The sequence below is a fragment of the Balaenoptera acutorostrata genome, chromosome 14, assembly GCF_949987535.1.
Source record: "Balaenoptera acutorostrata chromosome 14, mBalAcu1.1, whole genome shotgun sequence".
NCBI lineage: Eukaryota > Metazoa > Chordata > Mammalia > Artiodactyla > Balaenopteridae > Balaenoptera > Balaenoptera acutorostrata.
Window position 1 is genome coordinate 27,536,368 of NC_080077.1, and position 21,751 is coordinate 27,558,118.

The 21,751-nt window shown below is 38.6% G+C and overlaps 1 protein-coding gene across 3 annotated transcripts in view; it reads left to right on the plus strand.

Annotated features, from left to right (window-relative positions):
* MAP3K5 (mitogen-activated protein kinase kinase kinase 5) overlaps positions 1 to 21,751 on the plus strand; it is a 221,842-nt gene that overhangs the window by 82,017 nt on the left and 118,074 nt on the right. For all 3 annotated transcript variants that reach the window (XM_007190926.3, XM_028168712.2, XM_007190925.3), the window contains 4 exons: positions 4,628 to 4,821; positions 5,616 to 5,784; positions 6,944 to 7,050; positions 9,331 to 9,501. In XM_007190926.3, coding sequence (XP_007190988.2) covers positions 4,628 to 4,821; positions 5,616 to 5,784; positions 6,944 to 7,050; positions 9,331 to 9,501 — 641 coding nt within the window. The remainder of the gene's footprint in view (positions 1 to 4,627; positions 4,822 to 5,615; positions 5,785 to 6,943; positions 7,051 to 9,330; positions 9,502 to 21,751) is intronic.

Consider the following 21,751-nt stretch of genomic DNA (forward strand, 5'->3'; position numbering starts at 1 on the left):
TAACATAAGGTAGTGTGCCAAAGAGTGGGCGCCCCTTCCCTCAAGTGGGAATGGAAGGTCTTTCAGAGGAGGTGGCATTTACCTGAATGGCAGGGAAGAGCTAATCATGCCCAGTGATGGGTTGGATGTGTGGGGAAGCAGGTTTATAAGTTGACCCTATACTGCACGTTATGAACAAGTCACCCATTGACTTGAGGAAGCTGCTGTGTTTCCGGTGCTGGGTGTCCTTCTCAAAAGTTGAGTATTTTGAGCATATATTTCAATATGTTTGACTGCTGAGAGCATATCTTCCCAGAAGCTTAATTCATTTTCCATACATACTTATGTTCACCTTTATGTAACCTTTAAAAATTGAAAAACAGAATTGGCATTATTATTTTTTAAAACAAAAGCAGTGAAGATAATCGGAGAGAATACATCTAGATTTTGAGCTGCGTGTTTTTATAGCCATGAAAACAAGCATGGGCCGGAGAGATCAGCCTTGTTATTTTGTGATCATGCCTTAGTATTTTGAAATGTAAAGAAATGTGCTGTGGTCTTTCTTTTTCGAGAAGTAGGTTTAAATATTTTAGAATTAGTATCTTATTAATAAAAGACAGTTGTTGCAACTGAAATGTCTTTTCTTGATCACACAGTCCTTGTTTTTATTTGCTTTGGATTATTAGTTATTTCAAACTCGGGGTTTGGTAACAATCTGTAAATAAAAATCACAGTAATGATATTTCTAAGTTATATGTGAGCCAGCTTGGGAAATAAATGTTCCCTTATTATTAGTGTTCATCATTTTGAAAAAGTGCTTTTCTCAGCAGCTGTTATCTTTTTAAAAAACACGAAGGGTGGGAGGGAGATGCAAGAGGGAGGAGATATGGGGATGTATGTATACATATAGCTGATTCACTCTGTTATACAGCAGAAACTAACACAACATTGTAAAGCAATTATACTCCGATAAAGATGTTAAAATAAATTAATTAATTAATTTAAAAAAAAACAATCCGAAGTCCACAGCCCGCTCCCCTCGCGCACACTTCCTCCCCACTGCGTGCTCGCTGGGCTGGCTCTCAGCTCAGGCCTAGAAGCATAAGCATCCATGTGCCTCCTGCTGTTTTCTGCTCTCCCCCTTTTTTTGGCCATAAACAATGGGACATTGAAAAAAAATATTAGAAAAAAAATATTGCCTTAGAAACATAGGGAAGAGACGCCAAAAAAGAGCAGTGAGGCCAGGAACTTGGGAAAGCCTTAGCGTGCTGAATACCTTCAACAAGCATTCTGAAACCTCATCCCATGGGGTTTGAAGACAGTTTCAGGAATCTGATTTCCTCTGCTGTTTGCATGACTCTCATTTTCTCTCCTTACCCACCTACTGCTCAACACACACCCAGACATCTGATAGGCATCCTCTCCCAGAATTAGTTTTACACAGATGCATTGTTCCCCAATATCCAGTCTTTCAGTAATAATGTGTGCTGGTTCATGTCTTACGCACAGATACACATGGTATTAAGGCTTCTGAGGATACAGAACTTTATCCAGCAGCAGAAGAAACTCTAATAGTGCTTTTCTGGTTTATTGGCTTCTCATCTGTTTGTCCTTATTTTGTGACTTAGAAGATTCAGAGCCTTTCTTTTGTAATTTTGAGTCCAAGTGCTTATCTAAAACAAGAGTATTTGATTCTGTTGCTCTTTTATGTAGCTCCCTCATAGCTTAAGCTCCAGAAGCTTTGAAAAGCAATCTCTTGATATACTTGCCTTTCTTTTCTGTTTAGACAGTGGCTTGGGTAAAAGGATTAAAATGGTGGACCTGCTGTGGGATCTTGGTAACATTTTAGTAGCAGGATATGTTTATTTTTCCTCTTCCCCACTAGTCTTCCAGTTATTGGTCCGTGAAGGAGAACTTGCAAAAGGAACAATTTAATGTGCTTGATTTAAAAATCAAATCTCAACCTTTGGAGGTTCTTCTCGCACTTTAAATGGAAGTCATGTCCAGTTTCTGCTTCATTACCTGAAATACAAGTGCCTCAAAGAATAACATGTTGATAAATAATTAAACCTAGCTGTAAGGGCATTTGACACTTCTCATCTGTTTGCTACGAGGCAGTAACTTGGCTCATGCAGGGGTCCGTGCAAGGTGGCCTGAGGCAAAGGGGTTGGTGTGCCGGCAGGTCAAGGCCAGGCGGGAGGGTGCCCAGCCCCCAAGCCATAATGGCAGGCCCTCTAGAGAAGGAAGTCCTGGCCTGGAGTCCCAGACACATCACAGCCCAGCTGTGTGACCTTGCCAAGCCTTACCTGAAGCCTCACCTGTAAAATGGAGACAAGATCCCCTCCCTCAGTGGGCTGTTGTGAATGTATGGCCATTCATTCCCTGGCACATGCCAAGGTGAATAAATGTTTGCTCTCATTTGTTTAGTTCAAAGGATAAGAGAAGTGATGCATCATTCTCTGTAATTCTGACATGGAACAAATAATTTGGGCTCCTGGACTCCCTAGAACAGTGATAAATTGAGTTTTCCACCCATCTCATTCTAGTTTTCAGCCCCCTGCTTTTTGCTTTCTCTCTGGATTTTTCTCTTAGAGGTCTCTCCCATTTCCTCAGATTCAGCCATACCAAAGAATTACCAGGTCTGTATTTTGGCTTGAAACTCTTTTTTTTTTTTTTTTTTTTTTTTTTTTTTTTTTTATTTATTTTTGGCTGTGCTGGGTCTTCGGTTCGTGCGAGGGCTTTCTCTAGTTGCGGCAAGTGGGGGCCACTCTTCATCGCGGTGCGGGGACCGCTCTTCATCGCGGTGCGCGGGCCTTTCACTATCGCGGCCCCTCCCGCTGCGGGGCACAGGCTCCAGACGCGCAGGCTCAGTAGTTGTGGCTCACGGGCCCAGCTGCTCCGTGGCATGTGGGATCTTCCCAGACCAGGGCTCGAACCCGTGTCCCCTGCATTAGCAGGCAGATTCTCAACCACTGCGCCACCAGGGAAGCCCGGCTTGAAACTCTTTTACATTCCAATCACACATGTCCAACTCTGTTTTGGACATTATCCCTTTAGATGTCCTGTTCCCCTTAAATCCCAACTTTTCAAAAGTGTGCATGTCACCCTACCCACCCCAAATCAAATCTCACCCACTTGAAGTTCTTCTCATATTTTAACTGGAAGTCAGGCTCTGTGTATGATTCGTTACCTGATACATATCTCGTGCCCCCGAGTGTAATCTGTTCATAAATAATTAAGTCTGGTTCCGCCTTCTGAATTCTTGCTTTTTGTTAAGGATCCCACTCTTCTTTAAGGAGCCCCATTTACAACTCTGGAGTCACCTTTGACGCCTTCCTCTTCCTCTCTCTCAATATCTGTAATCAGCTGGCTGGTCTCGATGATTTTTTCTTCTTGATGTCAAGTGCACACGTCCACTGTTGCTGCTGCCAATCTGGTCATGCTTTGTAGCTTCCCACCTAATTTCCTTAAATCTCGTTTCTTTCTCTTTCAGTTCTTTCCGTTTTCTGGCCAGACTGTCAAAATGCACAACTTTGTTTATGTTTTCTTTCCTGCTCTGAATCCTTCCATGATTCCCACTGCCCAGCATATGGAGTTTGAAACCCTTATGTATTCACTTCTCCTTCCCTGAGCCCTAAGCTCTGGTCAAGACTCGCTTACTCAGGGGTGTCCAGTTCAATTTCTCCTTTATACTTCCCACCTCCACTTTTGTTTGCACCCTCACTTGGCATCATCAGGAGCGGACAGAAGGCGGTGCTGAGTGAGCGGAGAGTGGCACAGGCTGAGGCTGGAGAGAGAGGCAGCGTTTGGATAGTCAGGCCCTTGTAGGCTACCGTGACCTGTTTTATCTTCATGCCAGGAGCAAGCGAGGGGGCTTGAAGCACCTGAGGGAAGTCATCTGATATAGGTTGTTGAAAGATCACTTTGACAGCTGGGTAGAAAATAGATTGATGGGCAAGAAGAGAAGCAGAGAGCCCAGCTAAAAGCCAATTACAATGGCTCGGGTCAGGTATGTTGGTGGCATGGTCTGCAGTGTTGGCAGAGAAGATGGAGGGAAATGGACCAGTACGAGGTGGAATAGACAGGACTTTGATAGGCTCTGGAAGGAAATGGAAGCATCAAGGATAACTTCAGGGTCTCTAGATTTAGTAACTGGGACACTAACAGAGCCACGACTGCGATAGAGCAGCCTGGAGGGGAGCAGCTTATTCTGGCATCACTCACACATTGCTGTCACGTGGGCAGCCCTGAACTGTTAGCTCTTATCATTTCCATGTATTTATGCTGTGTCTCTCTGACTAAAGTTTAAGTTCCCTGAAGGCCAAAGGCTGTGTTTTAAGCTGCCCTGTTTTACCTACAGCATATATCATTTTGCCTTAGCCATGAGAAATGGTGAATAAATATTTAATCAATTGATAGAAACTCTGCCATACTTTTGTTTAATCAACTGTAAGTCCTAATTATTTGAAGTAAGGAATTAAAGAAATTGGAAGAGATTTCCGTTTTCATAGGTCACCAAATGGGAAATGAGGTTTTTTTAAATTTACCTTCACATTCAGGATTATTATTTAAAAGTAGGATTTAGGGTTGCGTCAGTGTGGAGTCTGCAGGCCAGCTCACCACCTCCTGGCACCTCCTCTTCCCACAGATGTGCACTGGGAACTACACGTTTATTCCTTACATGATAACTCCACATAACAAGGTCTACTGCTGTGATAGCAGCTTCATGAAGGGCTTGTCAGAGCTCATGCAGCCGAACTTTGAGCTGCTCCTTGGACCCATCTGCTTACCTCTTGTGGATCGTTTCATTCAACTTTTGAAGGTGGCACAAGCAAGTTCCAGGTAAAGTTTAGTAATGCTATTTGGTGGTGATAAAGAAGTGTTCATCTACTTCATTTATTTGTGCAACTTATCAGATGTTTCTTACATGCAGTACTCAGCCAAGAACCAGGGAAAAATATATAATACCCTCTACGTGGATAAAATAGATGCTGCCTCGTCCACCTCTTGCATTTTGTCCACTTTATTCAGAGGAGAACAACTTGAAATCAGAAAAAAAAAAAGAAAAGACTGTTAACTGTGTTGTAGTAATGTTAGAGCTAAAAATATATTCAAAGTACAGAAATATTATCTGAATAAATGTCCAGAGACTTTTAGTGTAAGGACAAGAACTCTCTGAAAATCTCTGAAAGCACTATTATATTTTAGTTAAGAGCAGTCATTTAGGTTGATAAATGGTGATGCTGGATCGGAAGGAAAATGTTATATTATGTTCAAATCACAGGCACACCTAATTTATTTAAAACAATTTCTACTCAAACCAGTAAAATGAAAAATAAAGTTTTAGCATTTTAAGTGGTACATTGCAGGGTCTTGGAAAATTCATTATCATGGAGTGTCTTTACCTTTAATTCTTACTGAAGCAAGTTAATTCTTACTGAAGCAAGGCGGAGTGTAAAAGAACAGGGTGCCCCAATTTTTAAATAATACCAGATAGATAAGGTGTTCACTCTGTGCATCTTAACGAACTGAAAGGTATGAATGCTGCAGATGTCTTTCGTTTCCTTATAAGATCATTGCTTTTCATTGAAATCCTTTCTAATATTAACTCTAAAAAATGTGTGTTTTCCCACCAGCCAGTATTTCCGGGAATCTATACTCAACGATATCAGGAAAGCTCGTAACTTATACACTGGTAAAGAACTGGCAGCTGAATTGGCAAGAATTCGACAGCGAGTGGATAATATTGAAGTCCTGACAGCAGATATTGTCATAAATCTGTTACTTTCCTACAGGGATATCCAGGTGAGCAGCTGCTGAAAGTCACGTCTTTGTCATGTAGCATGTTGGAGGAATGAGGGAGTGTTAATATCCAGTTTTAGTTAGCTATTAAGTCATTCATGTCACTACATGTAATTTTTTATTGACTCTCCTAAGCTTTCCATCCAGAGATTTTATGATAAATGAAACAGACTCATATAAGTTAACCATCAGCGATTGTGAAAGACTTGTACGGTAAAGGTCTTTTTCCTCCAAAAGAACAAAAAGAAAAATTTGCATGCATAGCTAATCTGCAGACAGCCTGTTCTATTCCATTAGCCTCCGGCACACCCATCAGTCAATAAGTGAAAGCTTTGTTTTGGCAAATAGCAGAAATTTTTAGAGCTTTCCAGACATATCTCTTACTCCTGGAATTTGTGTTGCTTGAAATTGATAGTGCTGGGTCTAACTAGATAGAAGTATGAAATGTGCAATTGATTAATTATAAAAATATCTTTAAAAATATATAAAGTAAAGCATGAACATGCAATATTATTTTTATTGGGATGTCTTAAAACTTTTAAATTATGGTAAGTAGCATGAAATCCTCTCTGAGTTGGGGATTTGCTATTGGATTTTTACAGTAAAATTTAAGCGACTTCTGGTTTCTTATTCCCAACCTTTCAGGCCCGAGTAAAGCATCATGTGAACAACAAAGATTCACATATGTGGAAAAAGAGTGGCACTTAGGATTCCATGACTAGAGAGCTTACTTGTGTTGAAACAGAACAGTTTTGTTACTTATAACAGAAGTTCAATTCGTTGCTCCATGTCCTTGATATTTTGGAAATTATTTCCCTGAAAGTAATTGATGAGACCCTGCATACCAGGAATCTGGCTCCAGGGAGAAGTAAACCACCCATATTTAGACAATGTAGCATTACCATGTTAGGTGGTTTATTGTTTTATAGGTCAGATGTGGTAACTCAATATTTCTAATGTTTTATCTATATAATCCAAACCCCTTATTTAAACAAACAAACAGTTTCTTCTTGGTTTTAGATTCTTCAAAGCATTCCATGGGTTCTAGTTCTTTTTTTTAATGCCCTTCTCAGATTCAGGTAGCTGGTTGGCCAAAGGCATTTCATTGTCAGGACTTTCTCCCAATGGTTTAATTCTGTGTTATTCTCCTCTTGTTTAAAAGGACTATGATTCTATTGTGAAGCTGGTAGAGACTTTAGAAAAGCTGCCAACCTTTGATTTGGCCTCCCATCACCATGTGAAGTTTCATTATGCATTTGCACTGAATAGGTAAGAAGAAAAAGTTTCCATCCACAATGTGCTAACATATTATTTTTTAACCTCCATATTCTTTCTATGGTATGTTTTTGCTATAGTCTTGCAACCACTCCCTATTAGAATGTAATGTTAATATTTCTGCTTCAACCATGTAAAATATAGGAAACATGCATTCTGATTTTTTCTGACTTTTTTGTCAGTAAAAAAATGTCCCTCAGTGCTTGTATATTTAAATTCTAAAAATTCTTTTTCTTCTCTGTCAAAATTTGTATTTGCTATTTATATATTTTTTAGGATTTTTTAAATTCCATGGATATGATGTTATCTTTAAATATACTCAACACCAAATGATTATTTACACAAAAATGAACTAGAGTAGGGATAGTTATATCTAGGTGAACATATTCCTAACCAGAGAATATGTTCACTGGGATTGCCCTGAACATACCTAATTATGATTAAAACTCTGTGGGCCGCATTTTAGGTCATGTGTCCATGAATCTTCTAGGACCAGGACTAACACTGCTCCTTCCAGTGCTGCCTCCCCGCCTTCTGTTGGCATCACGGCTGGCACCTTCCTCAGTGCCACTTTCTACCCAGAGTCACCGTGGAAGATCATCCCTGTGCTGGCCATAGAGAGGCCTAGAGCACTGAACTGTCCAAAACTTAGTTGTGCTGTTCTCTGCCATGGCGGAGAGTTGAATATGTATGTAATTACTACAACTGGAGAGAATGATAAAAAGAAAAAGGGAGGGGACCTCACATCTATCATTCATTTGCCATGAAGGCTTAATTATTTTACCGATGAGGAAACTAAAGAGGTGGAGTAAGCATATCGTAAAACTGGGGCTCAAACCCAGATCTAGCTGATGCTGGTATTTGTGTTCTTCATCACTAGGTTCTCCTGCCTTTGTCTCCAAAGAAAAGTCAGCATGCTCTTCAACCAGAGATTGTGTGTTTCCTTTTTTATCTACCCAAACTCTAGAAATTGCTAACTTTGTCAGTACATGTATAATGAAAGTCTATTTTATCTCCCCATTTATTAAACATCTTTTTCTTTAGAGATTTGGCAGAGTGAGATGAAACCTCCAGAGATTATCTGTTCCAACTGGTTTTCAAATAAATCCTTTTTGAAAGATGAAATGAAAGACGGAATGAAATATATTCTATATTGAAATGAAAAATGAAAGTCCATAGAGCCTCTTATATTTTCCTTTATCCATATTTTGTCTCTGTCTTTCCTACAATAGAATCGAATGAAATGATAAATGTATTTGTATTCAGCATTATTCTAAACTCAAGGTATTTAGTACAAAGTGTAAAAAGGAATTTCACACACAGAAAGATTTAAAATAGTAGTTGAGAATACAAATAACTCTTTTTATATAACAGTTTTATTGAAATATAATTCATATACCATACAATTTTATTTAAAGTGTACTATGATTCAATGGATTTTAGTGTATTAACAGAGTTGTGTGACCATGAACACCAAGACTTTTAAAACCTTTGTATCACCACCAAAAAAAGCCCCCTCCCCATTAGCAGTCACCCTCCCATTTCCTCTCAAATCCCCCAGACCTAGGCAACCACAAATCTACTTTCTGTCTCCATAGATTTGCCTACTCTGGACATTTCATATGATGAGCTCATACAACATGTAGTCTTTGTGACTGGCTTCCTTCACTTAGCACAATGATTTCAAGATTCAAGAAATAATTCTTAAGAGAATTTTAATCTTTGAGAACAATCTATACGTACTCGCTGATTTTAAAATGAGCTATATAAAGCAGCTTCCTAGATAATTAATTGGTCACGTGTAGAAAATAAGTGACTCTTGGGTTAAAGTTGGATTGTTGGTATTGTCTGTGAATTAGTTTGCTCAGTGTTTCAGAGTAAAAGCCATTGAAACCTATAGTATCAGGGTTTTGTCTCTGTTTGGATTCCTTGACTCTGCCCCATTCAAGACCACAGACTACATTCCTGATCTCACTCTATCAACTTAAGTTTGCACAGAGACTGTAGGGAAATTGGAAGGACTGTGGATGGATAAGCACAAATCTATCACCATTAGCAGAAAAGCAACTCAAAAGAAATCCTTGTTAAACGCAGTAGACATGCAAATAGGATAAAAAGATTTACAGAAGACTCTCAAAATATAATTGTTGTTTTTATCTTGCCAAACTTCACTAATGTGAATCAATATATTAAATAGAGTTTTAAAAAGATAATTGGCCTGAACTGCTTCTGTAATCTATACTGAAACAATGATGTTTCCTTCCTCTACCTTAGGAGAAATCTCCCTGGAGATAGAGCAAAAGCTCTTGACATTATGATTCCCCTGGTGCAAAGTGAAGGGCAGGTTGCTTCAGATATGTATTGCCTCGTTGGTCGAATCTACAAAGATATGTTTTTGGACTCTAATTTCATGGATTCTGAAAGTAGAGACCATGGAGCTTCTTGGTAAGTGCACAGGATAATATACTCGATAAATCCATAACATAAAAAATTGTTTGCAAATGAGTGTTAAATTATTGTTATTATCCTTTTGACTGTGTATTATGAAATAAATCTCACAATTCATAGCTTTAGTAAATAATTTTGATGGAATTCATTTAATAAAGCAGAGTAAAATGGGGTAAATTGGTTGAAAAGATAATGATTTAAGAAAAAAGAATTTTACAAGGTATTATAAAGTATAATACAATAAAAATATAATTTGGGGGAAAATTCAAGAGACATGAAAGAAGACCTGAATGGAAAAATATACCAAGTTTGTGGATGAGAAGACTTGATATTTTAAAAATGTTAATTCTCCACAGCAGGGCTTTTCATGTAATTCAACAAATTGATTCTAAAATTTATTCGAAAAACTAAAGGGCCAAGAATGGGCAAAGCAATTTTGCAGAACAAGGTGGAGGGACTTGCTCTCCCAGATAACAAGACATACTATAACAATGTAATAATTAAGATGTTGCAGTATGAGTGCAAGCATAGACAAATAAAACACTGGAACCGAACAGAGAAGCTGGAACAGACTGAGATATATAGATTTGAGACTAGATTTATGACATGGTATGCTTCATGAGGCAGAGTGGAAAGAATAGACTCTTCAGGAATGGTACTGGGAAAATTTGTTTATCTGCTTGTAAAATAAAAATGAATCCCTAGTCTAACCCATGCACAGAAAATAAAATCCAAGTGAATTAAAGATCAAAATTTTTTTTAAAAACAACCTTTAGAAAAAATATTTTTAGAATAAAATATACAAACTGAATTTATGACTTTGGGATAGGAAAGAATTTCTTAAACAAGGTATTTTTAATACCATAAACCATAAAAGATTGGGAAAACTAGAGTCCACTAAAATTTGCATCTGCTCATCAAGGTTCTGTCTTTTGGACAGAGTAGGTTCTATTGCACTGATCGTCCTGCCAATAACAATTATAAACATTGGAAAAACACTTTAAAAAAAAGTTTGAAAGCTCCGAAGAGTGACTAAAGATAGTAAGAAACTGAAGAGTTTTAGATCTTTAGATGAAGGGTATCACATTAGATAAGATCCACTTTTAAATGCTTTTTCCTTTGGGGGAGCTCTCTGATCTGCAGGCACAGGGCGGTTAGAACTCAAGATGAAAATCATAGTTTCACTGGTTGGAGGAGTTAGTCTGAGGCTGCCAGAGTGCCTGGAAATTGAGTGATAGACCCCCTAAATGAAGGAGCCACAGAGAGAGCCCAAAATATAAGTATAAACTGCCCTTCCATTCTTGGCTGATCCCTGACATGTGCACATGTGGGGTAAAACTCAAAGGAGTTCAGCGGAAAATAGCAGCCAGAAGGCTGGAGCTGAACAGAGATTTCAGCAGTTGTGTAATGCAGGAGAGACAGAGTTTGGAGTTTGAACCTCACCAAGTCATAAGGGCTTGGGTAAACAGTTTGAGCTTTCCACTGAAACTCCAGAAGGTCCAAGGCTTCAGAATAAAAAAACTACATCCCAGGACTAAGGAAAATTAAGAGGAAAACCAAAACAGAGCTACCCTAATAAAACCTAAAACCAAGATTCCACATGAACAAGGTGAACTGCCAGTGATTTATTTGCGTGTTGGAACAAAATTCAACACTCTTAAGAGGAAGATAACAGAATCCAAACTCTCTACAACATATCATTCCAAAATGTCTACTACACCATCAGAAGCTACTAGATTTGTGAAGAGATAGGACAGTATGATCCATAGTAAAAAAAAAAAAATCAGTCAATAGAAGTAGACCCACAGACAACAAAGATTTTGGAATTAGCAGAGAAGGATATTAAAATACCAATGATAAATATGTTGAAGAGACTACTGGAAAAGATGGATATTATGGGTGAAAATATGAAGAATTATAGGAGATAAATGTAAACTGGAGAAGAACCAAGTGGAAATTCTAGAACTGAAAATATAGTATTCAGAGTCAAAATTCCATCCAATGGGATTAATAAATAGGACACAATGCAAGAAAGGATCAATAAACTTGAAAACAGGTGATTAGAAATCATTCAAACTGAAACAGAGAAAAGAAAAAGATTGAGAAAGAAATTAATGGTCTCAGTGACCTGTGGAATAGCATTGAGCAGTCTAACATACGTTATTGGAGTCTGAGAAGTAGAGAAGAGAGATGATATATCAGGAAAAATATTTGAAGAATTAGTGACCAAATATTAACCAAGTCTGATCAAACAAACAGACAAACAAACAAAAACAGCCCACAGATCTAGGAAGCTCAGCAAAAACCCAAGCAGCGTAAATACAAAGAAAAAAATTCCTCAGGACCTCATAGTCAAATTCCTGTAAAACAAAATTAAAGAACATATCATAAATGCAGCCAGGAAAAAAGATACATTATATTCAAGGGAAAGAGTGAGTTCTGACTTTTAATCAGAAGGAAGCCAAAGACAATGGAATAACGTCTTTAAAGTACTTAAAGCAGAAAACAGTCAACCAAGAATTCTCTACCCCGTGATAATGTTTTTCAAAAGTGAGGGTGAAATAAGGATATTTCTTGATAAATAAAAACTGAGATAATTTGTTGCCAGCAGACCTTTACTACAAAAAATGTTAAAGGAAAATCTTTAGGTTGAAGGGAGGTGATACCAGATGGAAACATGGATCTGTCAGAAGGCATGTAGAGCACTGGAAATGGTAAAAATATTTATGAATACATAGAAAAGATATCAACAAAGTAAAAAAATAAACCACAGGCAGAGAGCAATGCATGTAACCAATATGGGATTTATATTCAATATATATAAATAACTCCTAAAAATACTTAAGAAAGAAAGAAAAAAGATTAAAAATGGGCATAGGAGAAGAACAGATCACTCACAAAAGAGGAATCACAGATGGCCGACAAACATATTTTAAAAAAATACAAAAAATGCTCTACCTACAAGCTAAAACAGACATACCATTTTACACTATGAAGATTAACAAAAATTTATGAATTTGACATTGTCAGTTGTTGGCAAGGATGTTTGAGAAATGGGAGTCCTAGTCCACTGCTGGTTGTGGTAGAAAATCTTATGACTACTTAAAGATTTTGGTATTATCAAGGAAAGTTGACAGTTAGCCTTCCCTAGATCCAGCAGATCTTCTCCTAGTTTATACCCTAGAGAAATTCTTGAAGTTTCTCTACATAAAAGTTAAAACGTAAAAAAAAATAATCTTAAAAGAGTTGAGCAAAATAACCAAATGGCAGGATACATAGAGTATGATTTCGTTTATAGAAACTTTAAAAACAGTCATACACATCTAGTAAAAGTAGAGACGCATGAATGTACATCATAAATTCCCAATTCAGTAGAATAGTTACCAGTGGGGAAGGAGTAAAAAGGGATCGTGAAATGCTTCACATGCAGCTGCAAGAATATTTAAAACATTTTATTTCTTAAGTTGAGTAGTGGGTATATGAGTGGGAAGTGTTGCTTATATTATCCTTCTGTACTTTTTAGTATTTCTAAAATGTTCCCCAAAGAGTGCCTGATTTAAAAAAAATATTAAAGGAGGTAGACTTACAGAAAGAGACAAATACCATATGATATCCTTTATATGTGGAATGTAAAGCATGGCACACAGGAACCCATCTACAAAACAGAAACAGACTCACAGATGTAGAGAACTGACTTGTGGTTGCCAAGGGGGAGGGGGTTGGGGAAGGGATGGATTTGGAGTTTGGGGTTAGCAGATGTAATTATATATGGAATGGATAAACAACAAGGTCCTACTGTGTAGCACAGGGACCTATATTCAATATCCTATGATAAATCATAATGGAAAAGAATATAAAAAAGAATGTATATATACATGTATAACTGAATCACTTTTCTGTACAGCAGCAGAAATTAACACAACATTGTAAATCAACTATACTTCAATTAAAAAAAAAAAAGGAGGTTGACTTAGTTCAGGTGTTCCTCAATGATAGCCGTAACTTTTTTAAAATTGTGAAACAGAAATCTTAACGTTTCAAAATCTTGTATCACCTTAGCAGTTTAATGGTGGCCTGAAATTGGGATAATAGGTTATAATAAGGGAGGAAAACTTCCTAGGTTTTCATTGACAGCTTTGGTTTGGACTTTTAAATTTGTATTATAAATTGTTACTGCAATTCAGAGAGTTTTACCGTTTCTCTTAACCAATTTTTTCCCTGCTGTTATAAAAGAGAAATGTTAACTATGCAACCGTTCTATTACCAGAAGATTTCCACTTTTAGAAGATTCTTAATTGTAGGAGAATTAGAATCTGATATTTGGAAGCACTGTGCTGGTATAAATGCTTTGATTTGGCAGTGATAATGAAATGCATAGGTAATTTTTAAAAGCCTGATTTTCATGGTCAGCAGATTCAAATGGAAAACATCTTATGAAGTTAATGTGCATCGTGCACAGGAATAAAATAGAAGTGTTTCCCCATTTGAAAAACCAAACAATTTAGACTACTGAGAGCTTTCAAGGTCACATAAAGTTCAATAAAGGAACACAGGTTTTTTTTTCTGGTTGTGTTTTTGTTTTAACTTTCTATACTTCCCGATTCTGGCTCCTTTTCAATGGTTCCCATTTAGCTGAGGAACATTAACTACATTAACTGTCTCTCAAAAGATCTTTGTGTTCAAAGTCTTCAGGTCAAATTGAAGATGTCAGTTTTTTATGATTTCATTTTAAGCTATTCATTAATTTTCTTTTTTTTTCAATTTATTTTATTTATTTATTTTTGGCTATGTTGGGTCTTTGTTGCTGCGCAGGCTTTCTCTAGTTGCGGCGAGCGGGGGGCCACCCCCCACTGCGGTGCGCGGGCGTCTCATTGTGGTGGCCTCTCTCACCGCAGAGCCGGGCTCTAGGCACGTGGACTCAGTAGTTGTGCCACACGAGTTCTAGAGCGCAGGCTCAGTAGTTGTGGTGCACGGGTTCAGCTGCTCCACAGCACGCGGGATCCCCCTGGACCAGGGCTCGAACCTGTGTCCCCTGCATTGGCAGGCAGACTCTCAACCACTGCGCCACCAGGGAAGCCCTCATTAATTTTCTTTTTTTTTTAAATTTTTATTTATTTATTTATGGCTGTGTTGGGTCTTCGTTTCTGTGCGAGGGCTTTCTCCAGTTGCGGCAAGTGGGGGCCACTCTTCATCGCAGTGCACGGGCCTCTCATTATCTCAGCCTCTCTTGTTGCAGAGCACAGGCTCCAGACGCACAGGCTCAGTAATTGTGGCTCACGGGCCTAGTTGCTCCGCGGCATGTGGGATCTTCCCAGACCAGGGCTCGAACCCGTGTCCCCTGCATTGGCAGGCAGATTCTCAACCACCGCGCCACCAGGGAAGCCCTCATTAATTTTCTAGTAAGAACAGGGAAAGCAGTTAGAACTCAAAGCCTTTTCATGGGAAGAGCCTTAGGAGTTGACCTGGGTGTGTCACTCACTGATTTATCGAGTAATATAAGAATGTCACTTCTACTGTAGATTATCTGTCTGTAACCTGCCATTATTATCATTATATCCATTTGTCCTACAGGTCGTTAAGAACAATTCCCTCCTATTTTAAAATAGGTGTTTTTTCATGCCCTCACATTTGTAAAGCCACTTCAGTATTTCTTAGTGTTTCAATCCAACTCCCACAGTCCTGCAAACACACTCATTCGTGTTGGTGTGTTGGCATCATCTGTAACCTCCCTTTCTGTTAGAGCTGAGAAGTAAAAGCACGTTGTCAAGGTGCTGACCTAAGAGGGCTTTACCGAGGTTATTAGGCATCTGGCCAGACTTACCCAGGATTATGCATTTCCTGAGTCCCAGAGGGTTGTTGCAACTGACCTTTTTTGACCCATAATCCTCTGAGCTTTCACTCGTCAAGTGCCGCGATGGGATAAGGAGTGAGTGGAAGGCAGTCAATCCCTAAAGCTTCTTTCCATGGACAGTTTCCATAGCCTGAATCATTTTCTGTTGGCTTGAATGGACAGTCATCTACTGAGCATGGAAAGTTTAGGATAAGAGCTTCAACTCAATAGAAAAAGAGCCCCAAGCAGTTGGGATTACAATGGCACATAGAACTCTTTCTTGAAATTTCCCTTCTTTTTTAAAAAAAATTTATTTTATTTTAATTAATTTATTATTTTTGGCAGTGTTGGGGCTTCATTGCTGAGTGCAGGCTTTCTCTAGTTGTGGCGAGCGGGGGCTACTCTTCGTTGCGATGCGCGGGCTTCCCATTGCGGTGGCTTCTCTTGTTGCAGAGCACGGGCCCTAGAGCGCGCAGGCCTCAGCAGATGTGGCGCGTGGGCTCAGTAGTTGCGGCTGTGGGCTCTAGAGTGCAGGCTCAGCAGTTATGGTGCACGGGCTTAGTTTCTCCGTGGCATGTGGGATCTCCCCAGACCAGGGCTCGAACCCATGTCCCTGCGTTGGCACGCAGAACCCCAACCACTGCGCCACCAGGGAAGTCCCGAAATTTCCCTTTTTAACATCTTTAATGAGTTTACTGTTCCTGACTTACACCACAGGGAGAAAGCTTGACACTCCTCTGAGCATTCATTGTGTTTGGTATGAGTACTATTATCAGGGCACTTTTTTACTTCTAGGGAGATCTTCTAATGCACGTCTATTTTCTGAGAGGTTTACTTGGGATTCAGAATGCAAAAATACAAAATAAGAAAAAAGTTTACGGTTTAGATTTTTTTTAAGTTTGGAGAATAGTAATATGTTGTAGAACAAACTTTACTTGTTGAAGCGTATCTGGGACAGAGGGTGAATGGTTTAAAGGAACACATCCTGCTGATTTAAGTATAAAAAAAGAGTAGTTCTCTAACATTTGATGTTTTTCATTGTCACTTCCTTAGTTATTTTTGGTCACTGAAGCTCTTGCGGATGGCTAAAATAATGCTAATTTTTTTCTGTATGTAAGTTTCTATAATCCTAGTTAAGGTATGAAAAATGCCTTTTTGATCTTTAGGTAACTAAACTGAGTTTGACTTTTAGTTATTAAATGGTTGTAGCTTTTTTATCATGGCTTGTCAATATAAAGTTAAATATAAGTTAAAGAAAGCAGCAATGGTACCCATCACAAGTGCTGCTTTGAGGATGTTTGGGGCTACTATAGAATCAAGAGCAAGGTCGGGACTTTCCTGGTGGTCCGGTGGTTAGGATTCTGAGCTGCCAATGCAGGGGGCATGGGTTCGATCCCCTGTAGGGGAACTAAGATCCCACATGCTGCAAGGTGTGGCCAAAAAAAAAAGAGCAAGGCAAGAGAGTGAAGCTGGGAGGATAGCCAGCTTTCAAAGGAAATATTGTGACCCAAGAGCCGAGACTTACATCCTAAAATAAAAAATAAAAAAAAATGCAAAAAACAAAACCCACAGAGTTTCTGAAGTGACAGACTGAAATGGAATGACCCAAGGCAATATTATGGACCATGACTTGGAGGTCATGGAAGGTTCATTGCCAAGATTATCTCTACAACTTCTTTTTTAACCTAATCTGAAAAAAAAATAACCACAAAGTAGTTATGCTGAATTCATATGTAGAATGACTTACTGAGAACATTTTGATATATGCAGTATTTGTTCAACAGGTAGAAATAATAATCAATCCCTTAAACATTAGAGTTCACATAAGGTTTTTGTATATGTTATTAACCACTGGAGGCTTAACACACCTTGTAAAGTAGGCAAGGCTGACATTTTTCTTTCCATTTTACAACTAAGGCAAGTGAAACTCAAAGAACTTAAGTGAATTTCTTGATGTTTTGTGATTAATAAAATTTCAAGTACAATTTTTTCAGTTCCAGTGTTGTTTTTACTACATCCTAGGCTCACTTTCCTGGAATTTCTAGGAACAAACATTTCTAGGAATATCTGTACTGTTTTGTTGAGGAGGCCTGGACTTTTGGGAGACCGACATGAAATAAATGTTGACTCAGTACTTGGAAACAGTGTGATCTTAGGCAAATTACTTAACCTTTAGGAAATTCAGTTTTCTTATTTGAAAAATAAGAATAATACCTACCTAGATGAATTAGAATATTCTTAGCATCCTAAAAGTAGCTGAATACCTTACTCCAATGGGCTTAAGCAATAAGAAAATGTAACTTCTAAAGCATGAAGTCCAGAAATAGGGCTGGGTATGGTTTAGGTTGAGTTGGCAGCTTAAAAATGTCAGCCGAGGGCTTCCCTGGTGGCGCAGTGGTTGAGAATCTGCCTGCCAATGCAGGGGACACGGGTTCGAGCCCCGGTCTGGGAAGATCCCGCATGCCACGGAGCAACTGGGCCCGTGAGCCACAATTGCTGAGCCTGCGCGTCTGGAGCCTGTGCTCCGCAGCAAGAGAGGCCGCGACAGTGAGAGGCCTGCGCACCGCGATGAAGAGTGGTCCCCACTCGCCGCAACTGGAGAAAGCCCTCGCACAGAAACGAAGACTCAACACAGTCATAAATAAATAAATAAAAGAACGTGAATTTCTAAAAAATAAATAAATAAATAAATAAATAAATAAATACAAAGCTCACCTTTAAAAAAAAAAAAAAAAATGTCAGCCGAGTCTGTTTCCTTGTTATTGCTGTGGGTGGCTCTGCCCTCAGTCTGGCCTTCTTAGAGTTGCAAGGGGCTGTGGCCATTTCAGGTATCTATCTAACTTAGCTATGCCAGGTCTGAGACGGGAGAAAAGGAGGCCATCACGTTTTGTATCTTTTTCTTAGGACTAAGAAAACACTCATAAAAACCTACCCCACACTTTCCTTACATTTCTTTATGCTTCTAGTATTTCATCATCACCCCAACGCTACACAAGTCACTAGCAAGGAAGATGGCATTATTGCAAATGGTTTAAACTCATCACTTTAGGAGGAATAGATGCTCTGTTTGAGGGATTAAATGAAGCAACATATGTTCAGGTCCTGGAATTTAGTAGGCCCTTAGAGTTATATCCTTAGTATATAATATGAGAAAATATTTTGTATTTCTTTATATAATGTTATATTTATCCATGTTCAAAATGGACATTGACTAGATTAATGGGTATTGATTAGATTCCTTTTTCCCAAAATATTCCTGAGTTTCCTTTCTCTTATTTCTGGATCTAGTTGAACATTTTAGCTAATGAGGGAAAAGAGAGTCTGTATACTTTGTACATAGGACTTGCTAGAATTTCATATATCAATACCATAGCTGTCATGGGGTCACCTGGGATAGGCACTGATTGCTTGAAATCATATTTGGTTTTAGAGATCATGGTATTCTTGAGGGGAGATAGGAAGTCATTTTCAGAATTTTGAAAGGGAATTAGGTGCCTATACTGTATTAACATAATCATGTCTCCCTGTTGTGATGCCAAAAAAGATCCATAGCCAGGAAATTAAAAGCATTAAGTCTGTTTTTAGCATTCATACGTTCATTATTCCATAGTAACTTGGGAAAGAACAGACAGCTTTGCCTTATCAACTAATTTTCTTTTACGTCAGTGACAGTGCTATTCAAACAGTAATGTGTGCCTAATAACTGTTTAGTTTTTACATGATTAATGGGGTTGGCTTTACTTTGGAAGAGTTATGTAACAAACCAATCGACATACAAATAAAGACCAATGTCTATTTTCCATTTGCCAGATTAGCCCTTTTTTTTTCTCCTTGGCTTTGAGATATCTTTCTCTGTGTTATCTCTATTTCTACCACCCTCTTCCCCCCTCCCAGAGTTTTATCTCACCATTATTTCACTGACATTTTTGTTTAGTCCTTGGTTGTCTCTATAAGTGAGTTTCCAAATTTTGGATGATTTTTATCCTTAGAACACAAAACCTGAAGAGTTCTTCGTAACTCAGCGTGACACCCAGCTCATTGGTGTCCAGATGTAGATGGCTCTTAAGAGACCAGCAATTCCAGGATGACCTGGAGACTTGGGTAAAACACAGAGTGTGCCCATGATTGCTTTGTAAACAAGTGCCCTGATGCATTGCTCTCATGCCTTGACCTTGATTTAATATGGGATTCAACAGATGACAGATTGCGTGAAGCTCTGTTGTGGCATGACCAAGTCGAAGTCCAAGAATGATCATATTTAATAAGTCACTGTGGAGGTTTTCTAATTGTGGCTAATGAGCATTATGCACCTAAGGAGAGAAACTAAGGCTTGCTTTCTGTAACCCAGTCGTCAGAGGGATGAGTGAGAGAACTAGATGTTTGCCCAGGCATTATGATGAAAAGGAAGGAGCATTTGGAAGAATAGGGGTGATTTCACTTAGTGAACCAAAGCAGTTGTTTCCAGGCCTGGCTGGATATCAGAATTGCTTGGGGAGTTTTTCAACTATGCAGAGTTCTTTGTCCCTGGAAATTTTGCTTAGTGGGTCCATTTTATTGAATAGATTAACCGTAATTGATAATATGACTGTTCCTTTTTTATTAAATGTTTAGACTTTCCCTGTATTTTGCTGTCAGTCCCTTCTTCCTAAATCTTTACTGCTCTTCATATCTTTAAAGAATAAGTTTAAACCCCTGGCCCTACCTCCCCTTCAGAGCTTTCCCAAATCTGTCTCCTCCCATCTTCCCAGCCTTCTTAGAATATGGGTTTTGCATTTTAATTTGAGGGAATTGGCAGTTATTGGAAGGATACGTTTAGATTGGTCATAAACATGTGAGAACTCTTCACTCTCAGGAGCAATCAAGTAAGTGCCCATTAAAATCCTGAGCTGTGCTTTCTTGTTTTCAATTAGCAAGAATGAAAAGAGCCGAGAATACTTTCATTTGGCATGGGTGCGATATAAAAGTCTCTCTCCTATACTGCTCTTGGGAATGTGAATTGGTAAGAACTTTCTGGAACGCACTTTGGCATTATGTATCGAGAGCCTTGAAATAATTCATGTTCTTTAATCCAGTTATGTACTTCATAAACTATCCTAAAAAAATAACAGATATGGAAACAAAGATGTGTTTACAATGTTCCTACACTGAATTGTATGGTAACGAAAAATTGGAAGAAACCTAAATGTCCAAAAGTAGGGAAAATGTTAAATGGAAGGATAACATCCCCAAGTGATGGAATATCATTCGTTCAAAGTTGTGTGTGTGGAGGGTTGGTGGTAAAAATATACATAAATAAAACTTATCATTTTGACCATTTTAAGTGTGTGATTCAGTGGCATTAAGTACATTCACACTGCTGTGCTCTCATCACCACTGCTCACCCACAGCCTTCTCAACTTGCAAAACTTAAAGTCTGTACCCATTAAACAGCTTTCGATTCTCCCCTTCCCCCAGCTCCTGGCAACCACCATTCTTCTTTCTGTCTCTCTGAATTTGACTACTCTAGGTATCTCATATAAGTGGAATCATATAGTATTTGTCTTTTTTGTGAATGGCTTATTTTACTTAGCATGATGTTCTCAAGGTTCACCATGTTGTAACATGTGTCTGAATTTCCTTTTTAAAGGCTGAATAATATTCCATTTTATGTATATACCACATGGTGTTTATCCATTCACCTGTCAGTAGACACTTGGGTTTGTTTCCACCTTTTGGCTATTGTGAATAAATGCTGCTATGAACATGGGTGTACAAAATATCTGTTTGAGTCCTCTGCTTTCAATTCTTTTGAGTATATGCCCGGAAGAAAATTCAGGTTTTGTGAATTTCTTTCTTCTTTTTTTTAAAATTTTTTTGGCTGCGTCGGGTCTTAATTGCGGCGCATGGGCTCTTTGTTGTGGCACTCAGGCTTTCTCTCTAGTTGTGGCCTCCAGGCTCCAGGGCACGTGGGCTTTGTAGTTTGTGGCACACGGGCTCTAGTTGAGGCGCATGAGCTCAGTAGTTGTGGCACTCAGGCTTAGTTGTCCCACAGCATGAGGGATCTTAGTTCCCCAACCAGGGATCGAACCTGTGTCCCCTCATTGGAAGGTGGATTCTTTACCACTGGACCACCAGAGAAGTCCAGAAAATTGTGGTTTTAAACAAATATTTAATAGTAACATGCTTCATGATATCTTATGAAAATTAAAAAACATTATTAAAATAGCATGATTCTCTTTTTTTTTGGAAAAAAATATGCAAATAGTAAAAGGACTGAAAGAAGGTAGTTAGAATTTTGAGTTTTTAGATTTTTCATCCTGACTTTTCTTTAATAATAAAGATCATATACAAATAAGTAGTTTGAATTGGAAAGGGTTTCCCCGCCATCTCCAGATCAGATCAAGAGAGTGATTTGGCACTAGTTTTCATCCCGTGCTG